The sequence below is a fragment of the Puma concolor genome, chromosome C1 (assembly GCF_028749965.1).
Source record: "Puma concolor isolate L17-30 chromosome C1, mPumCon1.1.hap2, whole genome shotgun sequence".
NCBI classification, from domain to species: Eukaryota; Metazoa; Chordata; class Mammalia; order Carnivora; family Felidae; genus Puma; species Puma concolor.
The window spans coordinates 222,305,525-222,324,720 of NC_141674.1; the positions used below are offsets into that span (position 1 = coordinate 222,305,525).

Sequence of the window (19,196 nt, forward strand, 5' to 3'; positions counted from 1 at the left end):
GTAGCCGCGCCTCCTTCACCAGGGCCGGTGTTGGCGTGCTGGGTCTCCCCCCCTCCTCTTACCCTCCACCTGCCCGTGCGGTTACAGTTGATCTGAGTTTCTTAAAGACCGTGTGGATTAGAGCCAGGTTTTTATAGCCATTCTGCCAAGATCTTTCCATTGTGTATTTGATCCACTCACATTTTCTGTAGGTGTTGATGTAATAGGGCTTAATCCTGCCGCATAAAAAACTATTGTTCGTTCTCTCTGGTTTTTGTCTGTCTTGTTTTTCTCCCCACAGATTTTGTTTTTTAGAGTAGTTTTAGATTTATAGAAAGATCGAGAAGTGCAAATACTCCCCATATACTCCGCATCTACGATCTCCTTTGGCTAACGCCTCACCTCAGTACAGTCCGTTTGTTACAACCCACGAACCCACGTCAATTGTGTTCATTCATGTAGTTTAGGTTTCTCTGATGTATGTTTCAGTTTGTATGTGTTTCTCTTCGTTTTGCTTTAAGTTTGTTTGTTTATTGGAGTGAAAGAGAGAAAGCACGAGCAGGGGAAGGGCAGAGAGAGAGAGAGAGAGAGAGAGAGAGAGAGAGAATCCCAAACAGGCTCTGAGCTGCCAGGGCAGAGCCTGACACAGAACTTGATCCCATAAACTGTGAGATCGTGACCTGAGCTGAAATCCAGGGTCAGATGCGCAACCGACTGAGCCCCCCAGACCCCAGTATGTGGCTTTTGTCTAATGTACTTTCTCCGTTGTAGTGCACCAGGCCAGAGATGACACTGTGTTTGATTTTCACGACTCCTTGGTCCTCTTGGCTGGACGGCCTCTCAGACTTCCCTTGTTTTTGATGACCTTGATCATTTTAAGGAGGACCGGCCAGGCATTTCGTAGGATGTCCCTCTATTAGAATTTACCTGACGTTTTTCCCTGTTAGGTTGTGGGATTGTGGGTTTGGGGAGGAAGACCAAGAGGTCAAGGCCATTCTCATCACGCCCTACCGAGCACGCATACTGTCGACGTGACACGTCACAGCTGATGTTGACCTTGGCCACCTGCTTCAGGGGGTGGGTGTCAGGCTTCCCTACCCCAATCTTTTCCTGTTTCCATCCTGCCGTCTTCGGAAGGAAGTCGTTATGAGCAACCCACCCTGCGGGAGTGAGGAGATAGGATCCCTCCCAGAGAGCAGAGTGTCCGTGCCAAATAATAAAAGATCTGAAATTCTCCTACACAGGAGTTGTCTCCTTCTACCTCATTGATTTATTTACTCAGTGATTTATGTATATCGGCATGGGTTCACGGGCACTTGCTTTATAGTTTGGGTCAGTAATTCAATATTATTATTATTTTTTGCTCAGATGGTCTTGGTGATGGGGGGGGCTCTTTGAGTTGGCCTCTGTATCCCTTTGACATGCTCCCATCCGTGTGGGTGTTTGGGAGGCGCTCTCTAACTTCCTGGTGCTACCAGGCGCTCTGGGCTCACTCGGGCATGTCCTGTCCCCGTTCCAGATTCAGCCACGTCTCCACAGAGCCCTGGTCCCATCACTCTACCCCCTATAGCGGGCCCTGAGCAGAGCCCCCACCCCGCAGCTTGCCCCTGGCTGGGGGGCTCCCCCAATAGAAGCAGGGCCCCCCAGGGCCTTCCTCAGCTGCCCATTGGACCCTCTGGTCCACCCCAAATCTCTTTCCTGTGGCCCTGCCTCCCTAGAGGGTCCAAGGCAGAGGTGGGCACCACTTGATCAGAGTCAACGGGCAGTTGGTGTGCACAGGGGCTGTGAGGCCTCAGCCAGGGACGGAGGAAAGGCCCCTCAACACGTTAGTGGCCTTTTCCCTAAGTGGCCGGCACAGGGACAGGAGCAGGTGCCCAGGCTGCTTCGTTAGAGCCAGTGCCTGCCAGGGGCCAGAGGAGCCCGGGGGCACAGGCCCTGAGGGACTCACCCCACATAGGCCAGCTGCTAGGGGGCCTTCCGGGCCCCTGCCCTGAACGCGCACATTTAAGTGAGCACGTCCACACACACAGACACAAACATGCAGAAACACATACATGTTCCATTTCGCACTCAAGGCGATTTCCTGCAGTGGCCACAGGTGGGGTGGGACACGGGGGCCCCTCCGGGTGAGCCAGCCCGGGCTGGGTGAGAAAACGTTTCACTTAGGAGAGCGTGGTCGGGCGAGGGGCCCCGGGGGATGGTGGGACAGGGACCCGACGTGCTGAGCCCCGCGAAGCGGCTGGCTCGGTGCTGGACCTGCTGCGGAGGGCCTGGAGGCTCCGCACACGCCTCCAATTTGCAGAAGAGGAAATGAGTCAGCAGGGTGTAGCCAGTGTTCCCCGCGGGCTGACCACACTCAGCTCCCCGGAGTGGCCATTGGCATTTCTTTTAGTCAAAACGATTGCTATCACTGAAGCTTCACACGAGCAGGCGGGGTCTCCCCTGGGCCTGCTGGACGCACGGCTCAGAAACGCTCATCCGTGTTGCCAATATTTGCCGGGGTCAGCCACGTGCCTGTGACCTCTTCCTGCTTTTCCACCTCACAGCCTGAGCTGCCGACTTCATGAGCCGGAGGGGCTGCGGGCCTCTGACCGGCACCCCGAGCACGCTTATCCCCCGGGAGGCCAGCCCTGGCCCAGGAGGCACTTGCTCTCCAAATCTCTCTCCACTTACCCACCGTTCCACCATTCAGGATTCACTCCTTTGACTAGATCACAGTCTCTCCACTGGCTCTAGAAAAGGTTACACTTTCAGGCACTGACACCGGACAGGTGTGGGCCCTGCTGGGAAGGACAGTCTGCTCAGGTGAAGCGGATACGAGGCTCCAGGCTTGGTGCCCGGGCTGAATCTAACCCCCTCGAGTGGGCAACTTCCTTGCCACCTGCATGGCTGGCATAACAGGTGAGTGGGCTCCCCGGCTCTGTCCCTCTGAGAACCCAGGTTATTTCGGCCACGAGCAGTGACGCCCAGAAGTGGCGAGGAAAGGTCTCAGAGGCAGGGGACTCGGCAGGCACTCAGCACGAGGTGCCAGCTCTGCGGGAGGCCCTCTAGGTGTGACCCTTGGGTACTATGGTGCCCCCAGGCAAGAGCTGGATGCCTGGCTGTCCCCCTGAGCGGGTCCGGGGTAGCTCTTCCTCCCCGCACCTCCCCCCACAACGGTGCCCTGCGGGCCCAGCCCAGAGCTGCACGCAGGGCTTGGGGCAGCAGCCGCCTGGGGGCCGGTGTGAAAGTCCCAGCCCTGCAGAGTCCGTGGGAGAGAGCGCAGGCTCTGGGGGGTTGGGGCCCGGACGGTGAGCCCAGCTGGGGCCAGGAGGAGCCGAGGGCCACAGCTGAGGGCCGTGGTTTGTCCCCTTGAAGGATGTGATGGATGCTCGGGAGCCCGCTGGCCTCCCCCCAGCTGACGGGGACCGGCTTCCACCGGAGGGAGGCGGTCTGTCCCTTCCCTCGACAGCCCAGGCCTGTTCCCGGCCCTGCACCGAGGGAGGCGGGGTCAGGGTGTAGTGTCCTGTCCTAAGGCTCCGGAGTGATGGCCGGGCCGGCGGGAGCAGGGTTTCGTCTGAAGTCAGGGGCCCCGTCTTGGGGCCGGGCTCCTGCGGCTCAGCAGGAGCTGCCTGCCCTGCAAGCTCGCGGAGGCCTGGCTTTGTGCAGAGAAGCTGTGGTTTTTTTGGTTTTTTGTGTGTTTTTTTTTACCACTGTGGGGAGGAACACGGTACCTGACATGGTTTGCGGTCCTCTTACGGGTGCGAGCCTGTCGCTGCGCACCGAAGTCCATTTCTATTCATGGTTTCTCTGTTTTTTGAAGACAATGAAAAAAAATTTTTTAATGTTCATTTATTTTTTTAGAGAGACACAGAGACAGAGTGCCAGCAGGGGAGGGACAGAGAGAGAGGGAGACACAGAATCCCAAGCAGGCTCCAGGCTCCCAGCCGTCCCGGCCCGACACGGGGCTCGAACTCACGAACCTCGAGATCGTGACCGACTGAGCCGCCCGGGCACCGCTAAAACTATTCTTTAAAGAGTTCTTTGTACATTAGTCTTCACCCTTTGTGACAAAGGTTGCCAACTCTTTCTCCCTAGTTTGCTATTTGTTATAGGTATCGATGCTCTTTATTGCTTCTGGATTTTCCGTCACGGTCAGAGAGATCTCCCCCGCTCCCAAGTGTAGAAAGAACGTCACCCCCGCTTTCACGTTTTTACAGTTAGGTCTGCGATGGCTTCGAGTCCCTTCTGGGAGTTCACTCGGTGCGAGGCACAGAGTCAACCCTCCCCCACACGGCCCGGGCACCATTTACCGCGATGTCTGCTTTCTCCCCAGCGACGCTGGGGCCGCGCCCGTCAGATACTGAGTGTCCTTTGTACTTGGGCCTGGTTGTGGACAGTCATCTTTGTCCACTCGCCCGGAGCACGTGCTGTGACTGCGGAGGGTTTGAGCTGTGTTTGGTGACCTGACCACAGTGCCACCGCCCGTGCGTGTCTCCTGCGGCGTTTGCTTGGCTTTCTTGCTGGCTGTTTTCATACTGATCTGGGAATCTGGCATCCAGCCTCAAAGCACTCTGGCGTTATTATTTGTTATTTTTATTACTATTATATATTTACGATTCTATATTATGTAATTTTATGCTAATGACTTTACTATTATTACTGTATCATCAACACGTATGTGTTAACTTGGGGGGAACTGACATCCTTAGGATGTTGGGATATCGTTTCTAAGAGCAAGGGATGACTTTCCGTGTTTTCAAGTCTTTCGGGAATTTAAAAAATTTTTCACTGGAACCAGGATTTACACATTCCCTGTTAGATTTATTTCTAAGCTCTTTACAACTTTGCTGTTACTAATATTTTTCTTCTCATTGTATGCTATGTGAAGCCTGTTGGATGCTTATTTTTTTTTTAATTTTTTAAATGTTTATTTATTTTTAAGAGAGAGAGAGAGTGTGCATGAGCAGGGGAGGGGCAGAGAGAGAGGAGACACAGAATCCGAAGCAGGCTCCAAACTCTGAGCCGTCAGCACAGAGCCCGATGCGGGGCTCGAGCTCGCGAACCGTGAGAGAGATCACAACCTGTGCTGAAGTCAGACGCTCAACCGACTGAGCCTCCCGGGCGGCCCTAGTGCCTGTTAATGTGACATTCCGCCACCGTCCTGAGGCTCTCAGTGCTTGTGATTGGTTTTGTGGTGTCCATTTCTTCCAGTGTCACTATCACGCTGTCTGCAGATAGGAATTGGTTTTCCTCTAACTGTTCCCTCTTGTCCGGTTTCATCCACTCGTATCTTAGCAGGAGCCGCGACTCCTCACTGTCTTTCTGACTCGGCCAGACGTGGTCTGTTCCCACCGAGTGGGGCGTCGGGTTGTGGGCGCGCCCTGTGCGCACGTAGGCGTGTACGCGTGATTAAGAAATGACCCACCACTTCCTAATGCGCTAGCATCTTTTAGAACAGGAAACAGATGTTATATTTTCTCAGAGGCCTTTTAAGTGTCGGTGGAGATAATCGTATGATTTTATTCCTAGATTGATTAACAAGGGGGATTATATTAAACAGTGGCCCAGTATGGAACCATTTTGCATTCTTCGTGTTAAACTCGTCATCGACTTTTTGTAGTAATTTTTAAGTTGCCTCCCACGTTAGTAATCAGTTCATCAGAGCTTCGTATGGAAATTATGAAAACTGTGTTCTTTCCATCAAGTGCAGTGTTCCTTAAATTTAAGTCACGCTTCCCAGCATGTGGGGGTTGCTTTATGACGTTGAAGTTTTCCAAAACAAAGACCCTAAACTCCTCAGGGAATTCTGATAATTTGCTGATATTATTTATTACAATGTGCACAGGTTTGCTTTTCCTGTACGAACTCACTGGTTACGTTTACTACATGAGTGGGGCGCCTGGGTGGTTCAGTCGATCGAGTGTCCTACTCTTGAGCTCATCTCAGGTCTTGATCTCAGGGTTGTGAGTTCAAGCCCCGCATTGGACTCCTTGCCGGATGTGGAGCCTACTTAAAAAAAAAAAAAAAATTTACTAAGTGAGCACCAGAAGCTTCTGTCCTGGAAGTACTTGTGCAGAGGCCACGTTCTCTGGGGACAGACGTGCCAGCCAGCCTCTAACCTTGGCCCCCCAGGACCCTCCCCTCCGTCCTGGGGCTACAACCTCTGCTATCACCCCCGGCCCCCCGGCCCACAAAGACTCCTTTCAAAGGGGGCTGGACGGCCCCCCATCCTGGCACCAACCCTGTGTGCACCTGGTCCTCCTTCTGGAAGCTTCCGTGTAGCCCCATCAGGCCTTCCAGAAGGCACACAGGGCTGGCCTCAGAGACCTGGGCCTGCTCACCCCTCCCGGAGCAGCCCCTCCGGGGAGGGGAGAGGGAACTGGGGCCCAGAGGGAGCAGCCTCACTGCCAGGCCAGGTGGAGAGCGGATGAAAATGGGGCGAAGGGGCAGCCACGGGAAGTTGGGGGGAGGGGCGGAATTCTCCTTTCACTCCTGCCCGGCCACGAGGACCCGGGGGCGTGCCGCCCTGAGGGTCGGATGCTGGCGGATGGTGGGACCCGGACCCTGCGTCCAGCCCGCTCCCCTGCAGCCTCAGGCTCCGGCCACCTTCCCCCGCGTGGCCAGCAGGTCTCAGGGCGAGGAGGCTGCTCGGGCCTCCGGGGCGGTGGGTTCTGGGCAGCCAGGCACCACCTGTGGAATCTCTACCCCAGCATCTTCTCAGGACCCCGTGACCCACCCTGGACCTCTTCTTGCCTTTCCTCCTCGGTCTTCCCTTTGATCCTAATTCTGTAAAGAGGCAAGAGACGCCCCGTGGGAAGATGGAGGCGACGCAGACCAGCCTCCATGGCATATGCCCTTCCTTGCCTGCCCTTCCAGAAGCCTCTGTCAGGCCAGGGAGACTGGCAGGTCTTAGTGATGGTTTATTGACGAAAGGTTGGGGGGGAGAAAGGGCTGCGGGTCCGGTCCCCCCTCGGCTCAGGGAGGCCCCAGAGTCCAGCCAGAGCCCCGGCCCTCCCCCCAGACCGCGCTGGCTCAGCGGGGGCCCGGCAGCGGCTGCCCCGCCCCACCCCGCCCAGGCTCCCGGCTTCTGCACCCCTCTGCAGGCGTCTGGGTGTCTCTAGGCCCCGGGGCCGGCTTCCCTCTAGGAGTTCGGTACTTGTTCTTCTGGCTGTACAACAGGTTCCTCTGGAACAGGCGAGGAAGGCGGCCATGATACAGCAGGACGGCCAGGACCATCCCTGCAAGAAACCAGGCGTCAGACCACAGGGCCCAGTCGGCTCGATGCAGCATGAGGCAGCCCGGGTGCTCACTGAGCCGGGACCCTCAGTGCGACGGGGGCCCCGCAGGCCTGGGCCTGGGGGAGCCTGCGCACCTCCGTCAGGGAGCCAGCGCCCGGACCCTGGTCTGGCCCTTCCCACACCTCCCTCCCCTCCCCGCCCCCTGCGCCTACCCCTGGGAGACGTGCATGACCCATCAGGAACCGGGCTCACTTCTCGGCCAGGCTCCGGGGACCTGGGCCTGGTGTCGCCGGCACAAATGTCGTGGGCCGCGTGCACAGCCTCTTTCTTCCCAGGGCTGCCTCCCAAGTGACCTGTCATCCCTGTGCATGGCTGTGTTGGGCGTGTAGGCAAGAGTGGAGGTGACAGCGAGGGAGGAGACGGGTGTGGGTGGGGCCGGGGCTGGGAAGTGCAGGGTGTGCTGAGGGCAGGGCCCGGCCCCTGGTTCCCAGGTTCTTCCCGGAACTCGTGGAGCAGAGAATCCTAAATTCTCACGTGGCCGCTAGGGTCACTGGGAAGGTAAGTGGGCCACGGCGGGACAGGAGAGCACATTTTCTTCAAGTGTACGTGAATCTTCTAAGGACTTACACAGGGAAGCCCCCTTGAGCCCGAGGGCTGTTCTCAGGTGCACACGGCCCGTCCCCCGGGAGGCGGCGGGGGAGGAAGTCACAGGGAGGGCCGAGAGAGTTAGTGCCCTAACTGAAAACCCAGAAGTGGCTCTGCGAGCCTGTTATGTAGGGAAGGGGGAGGGGTTAAGGAGACCCTCGCTGCCTCTGGAGGGGGGCGGGGATGCGGGCAGGGCAGGGACTGCTTCTCTTCCCGGTGCTTTCTGTGGACGGACCACATGCACCGGAGGCCGCTGTCAAGTGGAAAGTGAAGTCGCAAATAGGAACGATGGGAGTTCTCATGGCTCCTACAGCTGCCTGGGAGCCCCGGGGAGGCCGAGGCTGTGCTCCCCGAGAACACGCCCACCGTGTAGACAGAGAGAAGTGGAGGAAGCTTCCAGAGCTCCACTGGACCCCGCTTACCCGCCGGACAAGGTGTGGAGAGTGTGGTGAGGCCGAGGGGCCAAGGCCAGGTGCTGGAGAAGCAGTCCCTGCCTGGGCCCCGGGCTCAGGGTCCGTGAGGGCGCCCTGCAGGCGTGGGTGCGTCCCTCCTGCCCGCCCAGCACCCACGTCCACCACAAATGCTTTGCGCGGCAATCCCCAAGCCACTGTCCAGGCCTGGCCTTGCCTGCTGCCCACGGAGACTCCCAGGTGACCCCTCTGCCCTTACCTGTCAGAGGACCCAGCCAGTACACCTGCATGTACTCCAGCAGGGTGTGGCCCGAGCAGTGGAACGTGGCCCAGGTGGCCAGGGCCGGGTTGAAGAAGGCGGACGTGAAGGGCCCAGCTGTGGGAGGAGGCACAGACCGTCCCCGTGGGGCCCTGCCTGCGGCCGCCTCTCCGGCCAGGAGAGGAGCCACCCCGGAGATCCCCACCGTGGCTCCCGGCACACAGGCTGGGGCTCAGCCTGTCCTCGCCCCCCTGTACTGATGGGGACGTGGGCAGGAGGGCTGCTCGGCCAAAGCCAAAGGTCCCCGGATCAGGGAGCAGCTGGGACAAGAGTCCGTCCGCAAACCTCCCCCACCCGACCCACCGCTCATCTCCCCCAGCTCTTTTCCCCTCTGTCCACCTGGGGGCACTTGTCCTTGAGAGAAAGGGAGACAGAGACAGAGAGATGGAGAGAGAGACCGAGACGGTGAGACAGGGAGACAGGCAGAGACAGAGAGAGATGGTGGAGAAGGGCTGAGCCCAGTGAAGGAACAAGAGAAAGGGGAAGGGGCGGGGCAGGTGAGGAGGGGCTGGGGGAAAAGCCAGCGTCCTTCAACCGCGGCCACGTCCGCCGCTGCCAAAGAGCGCCGGCCTCGTCCGGGCAGACCAGAGTGGGAAGCGTCTGCAGACCAGGATCTCCAGGAGGCGCCCTGGGTGGCGGCAGGGCCGACTCAGGCGCTCCCGGCATCTCCCCCCGGGCGGGACCCCAGGCAGTCCGGACGCACAGCCCTGCTCCTGGCAAGTCTCTGCTCACCCGTGACTCAGTTTCCCCGCCTGTGCGCGGGCTCTCGCGGCGCCTTCCCGGGCACGCGATGTCTGTTCTGTACCAGACCCTGGACGGCGTCTCAGAAAGTCGGCCCTCTGGTTCTGTCCCTACCGGGCCCCGCCCGCCCCCGAAAGCAGACTTGGGAGAGCTGGGCCCTCGGGCCCTTCCAGGTGTAGCCCTAGCGCCCCGAGCAGGAGTGAGCCGCCGGCCACATGACCTGCACCCCACCCCCACAGCTCTGTTCCCCTGCCCGGGACAGCTGCCCTGTGAGGCCAGCAGTCCGGACATCCCACAGCTGACCTCAGCCCTCTGCTTGCACCACTGGTGGGAAGGGTGGCTGCGTGGGGTCCGGGAGACGGGGGCGGTGCCAGGGAGCTTGGTCAGGAGGCCCGGGGCCCGAGGCGCGGGCGAGGATGGGAGGGGGGAGGCGCTGCCCTCCCTGGAGACATCTGGGGCCAAGTGGGGAGGGGGAGGGGGCGGGGGCAGACACGGCGGGACCTGGTGCTCTTGGATGGGGCGGCAGAGGATGCGCAGGGGCTTCCAGAGCGGGGCGGGGCCTGGCCTGGGCCCTGAAGAAACCGCACTGGCTGCCCCTCCCCTCGCCCCGACCTGTCCCGGGAGCCGGCCTCCTGAGATGGCCAGGAGCAGCTGGGATGTGGAAGATCCAGCCAGAACGACGGCCCCGACGGGGGCCCAGGTCCACCCTGCCGCACCGGGTCCTGTCCAGCCGGCCGCCGTGCCACCACTGGGTTCCCGGGAAAGGGAGGTCGGCAGCTTCCGTGGGCCGGCGGTCCCCCTTGGCTGGCGGCCTCGCCCCCGGGTGTCCGCAGGTGCGGGTGGGCGCGGTGGCCACGCGGGTGCAGAGGCTCTGACGTGGCCCAGGGGAGAGGCAGCCCCGTCTCACCTGTGTGGGTCATGACGGTGGCCAGCAGGGCCACGGCCGGCACCCGGTAGGCGGGCAGGCTGTTCCGGAGGCGGAGGAGGGTCAGGTGCAAGAGGAAGGCGCCGGCGCCTTCCACGAGCGCGCCGTGGGACACGGGCGTGCGCAGGGGGGAGCTGCAGTGCGGGTCCAGGAGGTTCTGGAGGACGTGCAGGTCACAGAGCTCCCAGGCCCAGTACAGCCGGGTCAGGGCACAGGCCGCCCGCACACCGAGCCCCTGGGCCGCCAGCTTCAGCAGCGTGCGGGGCACGGAGGCCTCGGCCAGGAGGAAGTCCTGCAGGGACACGGTGGGGTTGGCCGCAGCGCCGTCGCAGGTCGCCCCGTGAACCAGGAAGAGCAGGGTGAGCAGGGTGAGCAGCAGGTCGGGGCCGAAGCCCCCCGCCCAGGGGCCGAGCTCCGCCAACATCCGCATCTCCAGACAGCAGGCCCCCAGCTGGGCCGCGCCCACCGCCTCCCGGGCGAAGCTGGCGTAGGCGCCCGCCGGGAGCAGGGCCTTGCACGCCCTCCTGGCCGCCTGGCAGAGGACGAAGGTGGCGAAGAAGAAGGAGAGGGACACGTTCAGACTGGCCATCGGCCTGGGGGCCCCTAGAGGAGCAGGCCGAGCGGGGGACCCGAGCCGACGTGTCAGGGCTGGCGCGCCCTGAGCCCTGAGCCCCGAGGACGGGGCCGCTGTGGGAGAGTCCGCCTGGGCGGGCTGTCCCTGCGAACGCCACACCTGTGCCTTCACCTCCCCGCCCCCCCACCCCCCACCTGCCGGCCCGGGAGCAGAACCACAGGGGACGCCCATAGGTCAGGCGTCCTCCCTGGGGCCTGAGGCACGCCTGGCCCCCTGCCCCCACTCGGCCAGCCGCGGGTGCTGGACGCAGCTTCAAAGCCTCCGTCGGAGCTCCGTGACTCACGGCCCGGGCCCTTGGCTCCGTGGGCACGGCCTGGCAGCTCCCTGCCCCTGTGCTGTGTCCCACCTGGGTGAGGGGCCCTGGCTCTGCCTCCACTGTGGGTCCCCTGGCCCCAGATCCCCCTGTGAAGGCAGCTGCGTGCCGGGCCAGGTGTCCCCACACAAGCGAGGGAGGGAGCCGTGGGCGCTCCGGCCTGGCCGCTCCGGACTCCTCAGGAAGCTGACCCTGCAGAAGTCTGCCCGGCCCACCATGCACTTTGCTTTTCCTGCCTAGCAGCCTAGACTCATAACGATGCATTTCCAAGAAGCCTGGCTGGCTGAGACGTTCAGGTGCTTCCTTCCGGACCCAAGATCACAATGACCTTGGAAGACTAGACCCGTTCCCCCTCGGTAAGCAGAGACTGCCTGTGAACGGCCCTCCTGGGGACAGGCTGTGGGGCCTGGCTCTCAAGCCCAGAGCAACCGGGGACTTTGGGACACTGGCCAGGCTTCAGAGACACGAGCTCGGAGGTCGTAGTCTCAGGGGCTTGAGGTCACCGACACGTCACAGTGACTGTAGTATGCCATCGACCTTGGGGAAGAGCAGACATTAAGCAGTTGCGTTGGGTCACTGACGGCGGCTGGATTCAGCGGCCAGCCCCTGGTGGAGGGGTCATTCCAGGCAGAAGGAGATGGCCTGGCACAGTGCAGAGACCGCTGGATGGGGAGCTTGCCGGGGGAGGGGTCTCTGCCAGGCTGGGGAGGGGCCTCTGGCCCTGAGCTCCTCCCTCAGGACTGGGAGGGGAGGGGGACAGAGGCTGGGAGGGGCGTGGCACTGGGGAGGGAGGAGCTTCGGGTGAAGGCCCAGGTCAAGGTCTCCTGGACATAACAGGCCCAAGGCAGTGGGCACAGTGGGGCGGGGAGATCAGCGGGGCAGGTGGGCCAGTGGGAGATGGGCACCTCGTCACCTTACCCCATGTCCCAACCCCCGTGCCCCGCAGATGGACAGACAGAGCCATGGAGATGGGCTCTGAGCACAGCAGGTGGGCTTTCCGCAAGGCAAAGGCCCCACCGTCCAGACACCGCTGGGGGTACGGGTGACGCCTCTGCCCCTCCTACCCTCACCCTGTGCCCACCTGGGGGTCCCCAAGGCCTGCAGCAGCACCTCACCCCTCTCTCTCACAAGCCTTCCCTATCCTGCTTCCCCCTGCCCCTCAAGAGAAGGCCGGCCACCCACTTCCTTCCAAGGAGTTCGGCTGAGCAAGACTACTGGAGAAAAGGCTGGGTATGACGTCACCAGGAGGGGGCCCCCTGAGAGCGCCTGACTCCTGGGGGACCGTGACTAAAGTCCTGGACGTGTCCCAAATGGCCCTGTCACCTGCAGCACTGCAGGGTTGCTCAGCAGGGCCCAGCTCTGGACCGCGGCCCCCTCTGGAGCAGGTGCACACATTCACAAGGAGGCCCAGCGGTAGCTCCGCCTCCTTGAGAACCAGCCTTCCTGCGGGGCGGGGGGGGGGGGGGGCAGAGGGGCCTCACCTCTGGCCCAGCCTCCGCCCCCCTGACCCTCCTTTTGTTTGTGTGGCTCCAGTCCAAGGGCTCCCCCCGCCCCCCTGGCAGCCTCCCTTTGCGTGGACGCAGGGGAGACTGACAGCTAGCAGGGGGGTCCAGAGCATGGGTGACAGGTGCTGCCTTTACTCTGGTTGTCCCAGTAGAGGATTTTGAGGTCCAGAACTTTCCTGGAGGTGGGGAAGGGGCCTGGGCCCCAGGGGGCAGGGGTGAGGTTAACCCCACAGGAGCTCTGCCTGCTGCTCCCCCTGGAAGGCCGACAACCGTCCAGACCCCAGCCCCAGGAAGGGGTGTGGGGGGCAAGGGGTCTGTTCTTTCCTTTAAGGTCCCGCCCTGTTGGAGGAGCGGGGAACAGGTGGAGCCCTGGAGTCCGTGAGCGGAGAAGCCGGGGCTCCCTCAGGGATCACGCAGAGACCCCCTTCCACCCTCCAACCCCCTGCTCCAACTGGGGTGGGGGGTGGGCCTGGCCCAGTCAGAACACACAGAAAGTGGTTTTAGACCCAGGAAGCACATCACCGAGAACACAAGCCTGGCTAATGCTCAGTGGCTATTCATGCTGAGCGATCAGCGTGAGTTCAATCTTTATTTTTGCCTAAGTTTAACTTTTATTTACTTATTTATTTGTATTTGTTTTTGAGAGACAGGGAGAGAGAAAACGCACCTACACGCATGCTCGCACAAGCACACACGGGGGAGGGACGGAGAGAGACAGAGAGGGAGAGAGAGAGAAAATCCCAAGCGGGCCCTGCTCTGTCAGCACAGAGCCCGACGTGGGGCTCCATCCCAGGAACCGTGAGATCATATGATCATGTGAGCCGAGACGCTTAACCGCCTGAGCCACCCGGGCGCCCCATCATTTTAACGGGGCCAACATGCACGCCGTGGGGCAGCGGGATAAAGCCAGGGGACAGGCGACGATCACAGGTGCTTACTCCTCCGTTGTCAACGCGTTCTCTAGGACCACGGCCCGCGACTGCAGCGGTGGTCACACTGCTGAGCCTGGCGGCCTCCCCAGGGGGGTGTCGGGGGAGCTCAGACCCTGTTGTGTCCGAGTCTGCTTCCTTTCAACTGCTGCTGACAGAGGACGTCCTGTCTCGCTCCCAGTCCTGAGGGTTCCCACTCCCATCTGCCCGTAGGGATGGCGTTAGCTGTGGGCTGCTGAGAGACGTGCCTTGTCAGGTTGAGGACGTGATCGTCCACGTAAAGGCTCAGGTAGCAACGGACGTTACATTTGGTCAAACGCTTTTTCTGTGTCTGTGATTTTTCTAATTTTTCTGATTTTTCTGATTTTCAACCAGATTTTTGTTGGTTTAACGTGGTGAATCACACTGATCGGTCTTTGAGCCAACCCCGCATTCCCGAGGTTCGCCCCGCCCGATCACGAGGGATTATCCTTCTAGTCAGTAGATTCGATTTGGCAAAACGTTACCGAAGATACGTTTTCTTTCTTTTTTTTTTTAATTTTTTTTTAACGTTTATTTATTTTTGGGACAGAGAGAGACAGAGCATGAACGGGCGAGGGGCAGAGAGAGAGGGAGACACAGAATCGGAAACAGGCTCCAGGCTCTGAGCCATCAGCCCAGAGCCCGACGCGGGGCTCGAACTCACAGACCGCGAGATCGCGAGATCCCACGAGATCGTGACCTGGCTGAAGTCGGACGCTTAACCGACTGCGCCACCCAGGCGCCCCGAGATACTTGTTTTCTATGTCGCTGAGACACTGGTTTGCATCTCATTTCCTTGCAATATCGTCGTGTGGTTTTGGTACCGGGTGAAGCTGACCGTACAGAAAAGCTCTGAGGCTGCCCGGGCACGTGGGTTACGCAGCCAGGTGCGGCCGGGTGCCGAGGGAAGCAGGCGGGTGCTCCCGTGACCGTCGCCCCTCACCCCCCTCCAGGCTCTCTTCCCCCCTGCCTCACCGGTGTGGGAAGTGGGTGCTCTCCGGACAGTGCTGGACCTCTGACCCCAGGGGCCATTCTTGGCCACATCGAACAGACTCAACACACAAGTAAGGCCACAGTGGACACCCGCGGGTCTGATGTTGCATAAGGAGCCACATTTATTTCTTAATTGGACAGATTCTTAAGTGCACACACACAGTACAGGAGCCTAGAGCCTAACACTCAGGTTTAGGACGTCAGGGAACTCGAGTCGTTACGTCGGGATGGTGGTTACGGTGCAGGGGCCAGGGTGTGCCACACAACCACATATGTACAAGCTACGGGGGGACGCGGGGGACGGCCAGCTGTGGGAAGCACCGGCCTGGAAGAAGCCATAGAGTCTGTTGATCCCTGGGGGCACTTCCCCGGTCCCCGGGGTAGAAGGAGGGCGCCTCCCGGGGTCCCGCACCGGAGGGGGCGGACGGAGGACCAGCACTGCGATCCGCTGACGCCCGAACCACCAGCGACATTCAGGAACTCTCCCCGAGTGCTTCGCCACGCCCGCCCGACAGGTGCGGAGGGGGAACCGGGACGGAGGGGGAGGCTGCCTCCCTGCAGCCACCCGGAGCGTGTGTGTGCGTGTGTGTGATCGGTGACCGAAACGTTGGCATCTTAGGAGTGATTCCTCGGAACACGGAGGCCTTGGAACTTGGGAACACGTCAACACCCCTGGGCACCAGCTGGGTCACACTGGAGCCTGGAGCCCAGCGCCCCCCTTCCTGGGACCACAGCGTATCAGCGGGGGGACTCCCCGTCTCCCTGGAGGAGACAGAGAGCTTCTCTGGGTGAGGACGGCTATCCCTCAGAGCAAAACAAGTGCCATCAGGTGGTAAAAAAAAATCCCAGAGAGATGGCTTTCTGGATCTTTCTTCCCTCCCCACTCGGTGAGACATCACAGCCACAGCCATGCCTGACCTCCCTCTGGGAAACCGCAGCCTCCCTCGTCACAGATGTGAAGACTGTGGCCCAGTTTGCTAAGTGCCGTCCCCTCTGACGTGACACATTGGGTAGCTTCTAGCAGGGCGGACAAGGGACCAGGTGTTCTGACTCGGATCTCTCTCCCCACCAACTCCGAGGGTCTGGCAGGGGACAGGGGGTCCACGTGGCCCACACCTGGCTCGCGGGCACGGGCACCAGGGCCAGAATCAAACGGTCTTGGGGGCACCTCCATGGCTGTGGAGGCTCCCGCGTATGGGGCGCGTCCCCCCTTCCCTCAGCCCCACGAGGCAGGTGCTCTGCAGGCTGGCTGGCCTCAGACCCCTGCGCCCCGGGTGCGGGGGCCTCGGAGCCTTCCCAGGCCGCGGCTCCAGGCTGGCTGACCTGGGTGCCCTGCGGCCCGGGCCCTGCACCTCCAGTCTCCCCGCGGGAAGGGGGGCTGTCGGGAACCAACTCATCTAGGAACCACGTCCTCCTTCCCTGGTCCCCTCCCTGCCCTCAAGGCCATCACAGGAGCCAGAATAAATGCTTGCTCTGGACTGTGCCATACCCCTGCCCTCTGCGTCTCGGCCCGGGAACGTCCGGTCTCCGGACGTTTGCTCTCTGTCCAGGATGCGAGCCCTCCTCTGGGGGTCCCCAAAGAAGGCCGCTGGGTCCCCGCGTCCCACAGATGTGGTTTCCTGGGACGCGTTTTCTGCCAATGGAGCGATGCCATCAGTGGTGACTTCCGAGCACCGGGACGAGGGGAGCGGCGGGTGGAAGTGACCGCTGACGCACTGCCCAGACCAGCTACGGGAAAGGCGCGCTCACAGCCTCCAAGCGGCCCGGCGCGGCCGGCGGAACCAGACGCGGCTGCCAGACGGCGCTCAGATGGGGGAGCCCGTCCGCCTGGTCCCACGTCCGGGGCGAAGCTCAAGTTATTGGGGGGACAACTTTCCCAAAGGGAAGCCTCCAACCGAAACCTGGTCGCTTGGTGTGGGAGCCACGCCCACGCACCCCTAGAGGAAAGAGGCCGCGCACACCTCGGGCCTCAGGGCGCGGAACCCGTACAATATCCACAGGCCTCGTCAGTGCCGCTTGGGGACAGCCAGGCTGAGGGGGCCCCAGACCACTGGCCGGGGTGCGACAAGGTGATCTGAACCAAGTGGGAAAGGGGGTGTCACTGGGGTGCCCTGCAGGGTCTGGCGAAGGCAGTGGAAGGCACCAGAGAACGGCATGGACGCCCAGGTTCCGCGCGGAACCTGCTCGTGGCGGGACAGGGGTTTCTGGATCGGTTGCTGTTTTGACTGGAGTTAGAAAGAGGCCACGTGTGGCTGCGGGCAAGGGAACAGGTCACCGAAGACCCCCCCAGACCCCGGGGTTTCTCTGATGTGTTTGTGGCCCGGGTGTGGTGCCCGACCGGACTCCCAGCCCGGGGCAGGCGCTTGCCCCGGCGGCCGGGCCTGGGGTGGGCAGTCCCTGGGGGCACGAATCGGACACTGCAGCAACACAAGGGCAGCGCCCTCCGGTGCGAGAGGGGAGCCTCCTTGATGACGGGGGCCCCGTTGCTGGCTGCCCTCCCCTGACCCCGTGGAATCTTCTCACTGGGACTCACAGACACTCCTCTCTCGGGGCAAGGGGGGGAAGCCACACACCTTCTTCCCGGGAACCACCTGGAGCTTGAGAAGCTGCACCCCCAGCCCCCCACCGCCCGGACCATCTCTCCCCCCGCCACCTGCACCCTGCCGGCCTGGACACACCACCCCTGCCGTCCCTGCCGGGAGAGCCCCACAGCCCAGGGGCCCATCTGCCTGGTCCCCCTCGTGCCCGCACGCTCCTGGGGAGAAGCTGCCGGCACTGCCCGCGGGGTCGCGTCTCGGCGGCCGCTGTCCGGGTGAGATGCGGATTCTACCTCCGGCTGGGAGGGTGCACGCCACCCCCCTCGCGGCCTGGACCTCGGGCGCCGGGTCCCCTGACGCTCACACACACACACACACACACACACACACACACGCACCCTGGGTGGAAGGCCTCCCCCACGAGCCTGAGCTCGGGCCTGGGTGGACGTGCCCCCGTGGTGCCAACCAGGTGGTGCCCCGGCCTGTGCAGACGCCTCTTCACCGTGGTCTTCCCTACGAGGCTTGGGGATGAGAGAGGGAACAAGCAGGGGACGGGGTCCATCCGAATCCTACGGGTCTATGTGAAGGCATTAGAAATAAATACTTATAAATAGAACACAGTCTTATAGTTAATTTCTGAGTGGCCTGTTTCGGTGTCACTAACTAATGTATATTAATTATAAGTCTGTCTATGCTTAAAAAAATATCAGAACGGCGGCGACGCCCCTGACTTGTGCCCTCCGGCCTCTCTGGCACCTCCCAGCCGCTCCCACCCGGGGCCCGCTCCGAAAGAAGACAGAACGTGGCCTCTGCTCGGGGCAGGATAGGTCTTGCGGTGCAGGCACCCGGGCCAGAGGTGGCGCTCTGTGTGGGGCCCCGCGCAGCGTCCCCAACAGGGGACCGGCTGGCTGGCTGGCTGGTGGGGGCAGGCTGGGCACGCGTGACATGACGGATGGTGACGGGGACTGGGGGCGGGGCTGGCCTGCTGGCTGTCGTGGGGGCGCGGGGGGCTCCGGCTCAGACCCTCATCTGGGCAGACCGCCGTCTGGACAGCTTGGACCTGCGGGAGGTGGAGACAAGCGGGGGTCGGGATGTTGGCCTCTCGGCGGCGGACGCCCCCTCTGCTTCCCTGCTCACGCGGAGACCCGGGCTCAGGAGTCGCCCACCTGCCTTCTGCAAGTCAGCGGTGCAGGAGGGGCGGGGGTCCCATCGCCAGGGCTCGCTGTGCCCAGGCCTGACCGTGAGTTGTGTTTGCAACCGCGTGAGGGCCTGCCCCCGGGAGCAAGTACATTTTGAACATCTCAGGGGCTCGTACGCTTTACCAGCAGCAACGACACAAATTAGGCATTAACGTCCTCAAGAACGCGCCCGGGGGCGGTGCCCTCCTGCCACCTGCAGGGGGAGCCGCGTACCGTATGGTCCCGGCCAGGAGGGGGTTGAATGCGTACAGCCAGTCGTGCATGTCCTTGTCGCTGTTGGCCTGCAGCAGGATGCCGCGGTGCTCCGTGCACACGGCAAACGTGTTGGGTGTCTGCAAAGGCAGGGCTGCCGTGAGACGGCGCGAGGCCTCTGCCAGGTTGGCCCGCGGTGGTCACTGTGGGGCATGGGTGGGGGCAGGGGAGGGGCGCCACCGGGACATCCCAGGGGTGAGGGGGCAGGAAAGAAGAGCCCGCAGGAGACAACCGCAGTGCACACGGCCCGGTCTGACCCACACGGGGGCGGCCCCCTCGCGGAAGCCTCTGCGGTGGGGACACCCTGTGTCTTCTCCTGCCCCAGGGCTCCCTTGTGGCCTGCTCTGCGTGGTCCCCTGGGATGCGTCTACCCCTCCCGGGCCGAGGTTCCTTCCCCTGCGATTCTGACTCCGCTGCCGTGCCGGCCTCTCCTGCTGAGCCTGAGCCCTGGGTGGGGCAGGAGTGGGCGGCACGCCGAGTTCGTGCCCACCCCCCACCACAGGGCATCAGAAATCGGCCAGCGGGTGCTGTAGGAGTCTGGCAAAGCCAGGGTCACTGCTGGCTCGGAGAGGGG

General features: G+C 61.9%; 2 protein-coding genes across 26 annotated transcripts in view; both read right to left on the reverse strand.

The window, feature by feature from the left end:
• Positions 1-6,865: 6,865 nt before the first annotated feature.
• On the reverse strand, positions 6,866-10,950 carry LOC112848767 (putative aquaporin-12B). Of its 2 annotated transcripts, XM_025912569.2 has the most exons (3): positions 10,222-10,946; positions 8,514-8,630; positions 6,866-7,199 (listed from the first exon to the last, which is right to left on the reverse strand). In XM_025912569.2, the coding sequence occupies exons 1-3, from the start codon at positions 10,826-10,828 to the stop codon at positions 6,994-6,996; spliced, it is 930 nt and encodes a 309-aa protein (XP_025768354.1). In that variant the 5' UTR covers positions 10,829-10,946; the 3' UTR covers positions 6,866-6,993. The 2 variants fall into 2 exon arrangements, with proteins under 2 accessions (XP_025768354.1, XP_086576267.1); XM_086720141.1 differs by lacking the exon at positions 8,514-8,630 and having other exon boundaries at positions 10,222-10,950.
• Positions 10,951-14,731: 3,781 nt separating this feature from the next.
• The window catches only part of KIF1A (kinesin family member 1A), a 100,706-nt gene continuing 96,241 nt past the window's right edge, over positions 14,732-19,196 (reverse strand). For all 24 annotated transcript variants that reach the window (XM_086720143.1, XM_086720152.1, XM_086720153.1 and 21 more), the window contains 2 exons: positions 18,584-18,702; positions 14,732-18,231 (listed from right to left, as the gene is read on the reverse strand). In XM_086720143.1, the coding sequence (XP_086576269.1) occupies positions 18,189-18,231; positions 18,584-18,702 (162 nt within the window). In that variant the 3' untranslated portion in view covers positions 14,732-18,188. The remainder of the gene's footprint in view (positions 18,232-18,583; positions 18,703-19,196) is intronic.

Excerpts from the sequence above, each read along its gene's own strand:
- LOC112848767 (XM_025912569.2), bottom strand. The coding sequence starts at position 10,828 with ATGGCCAGTCTGAACGTGTCCCTCTCCTTCTTCTTCGCCACCTTCGTC. Across the intron at positions 8,631-10,221 it reads CACCGTCATGACCCACACAG|CTGGGCCCTTCACGTCCGCC; the intron begins GTGAGACGGGGC and ends CTCCTCCCACAG. Across the intron at positions 7,200-8,513 it reads CTGGCTGGGTCCTCTGACAG|GGATGGTCCTGGCCGTCCTG; the intron begins GTAAGGGCAGAG and ends GGTTTCTTGCAG.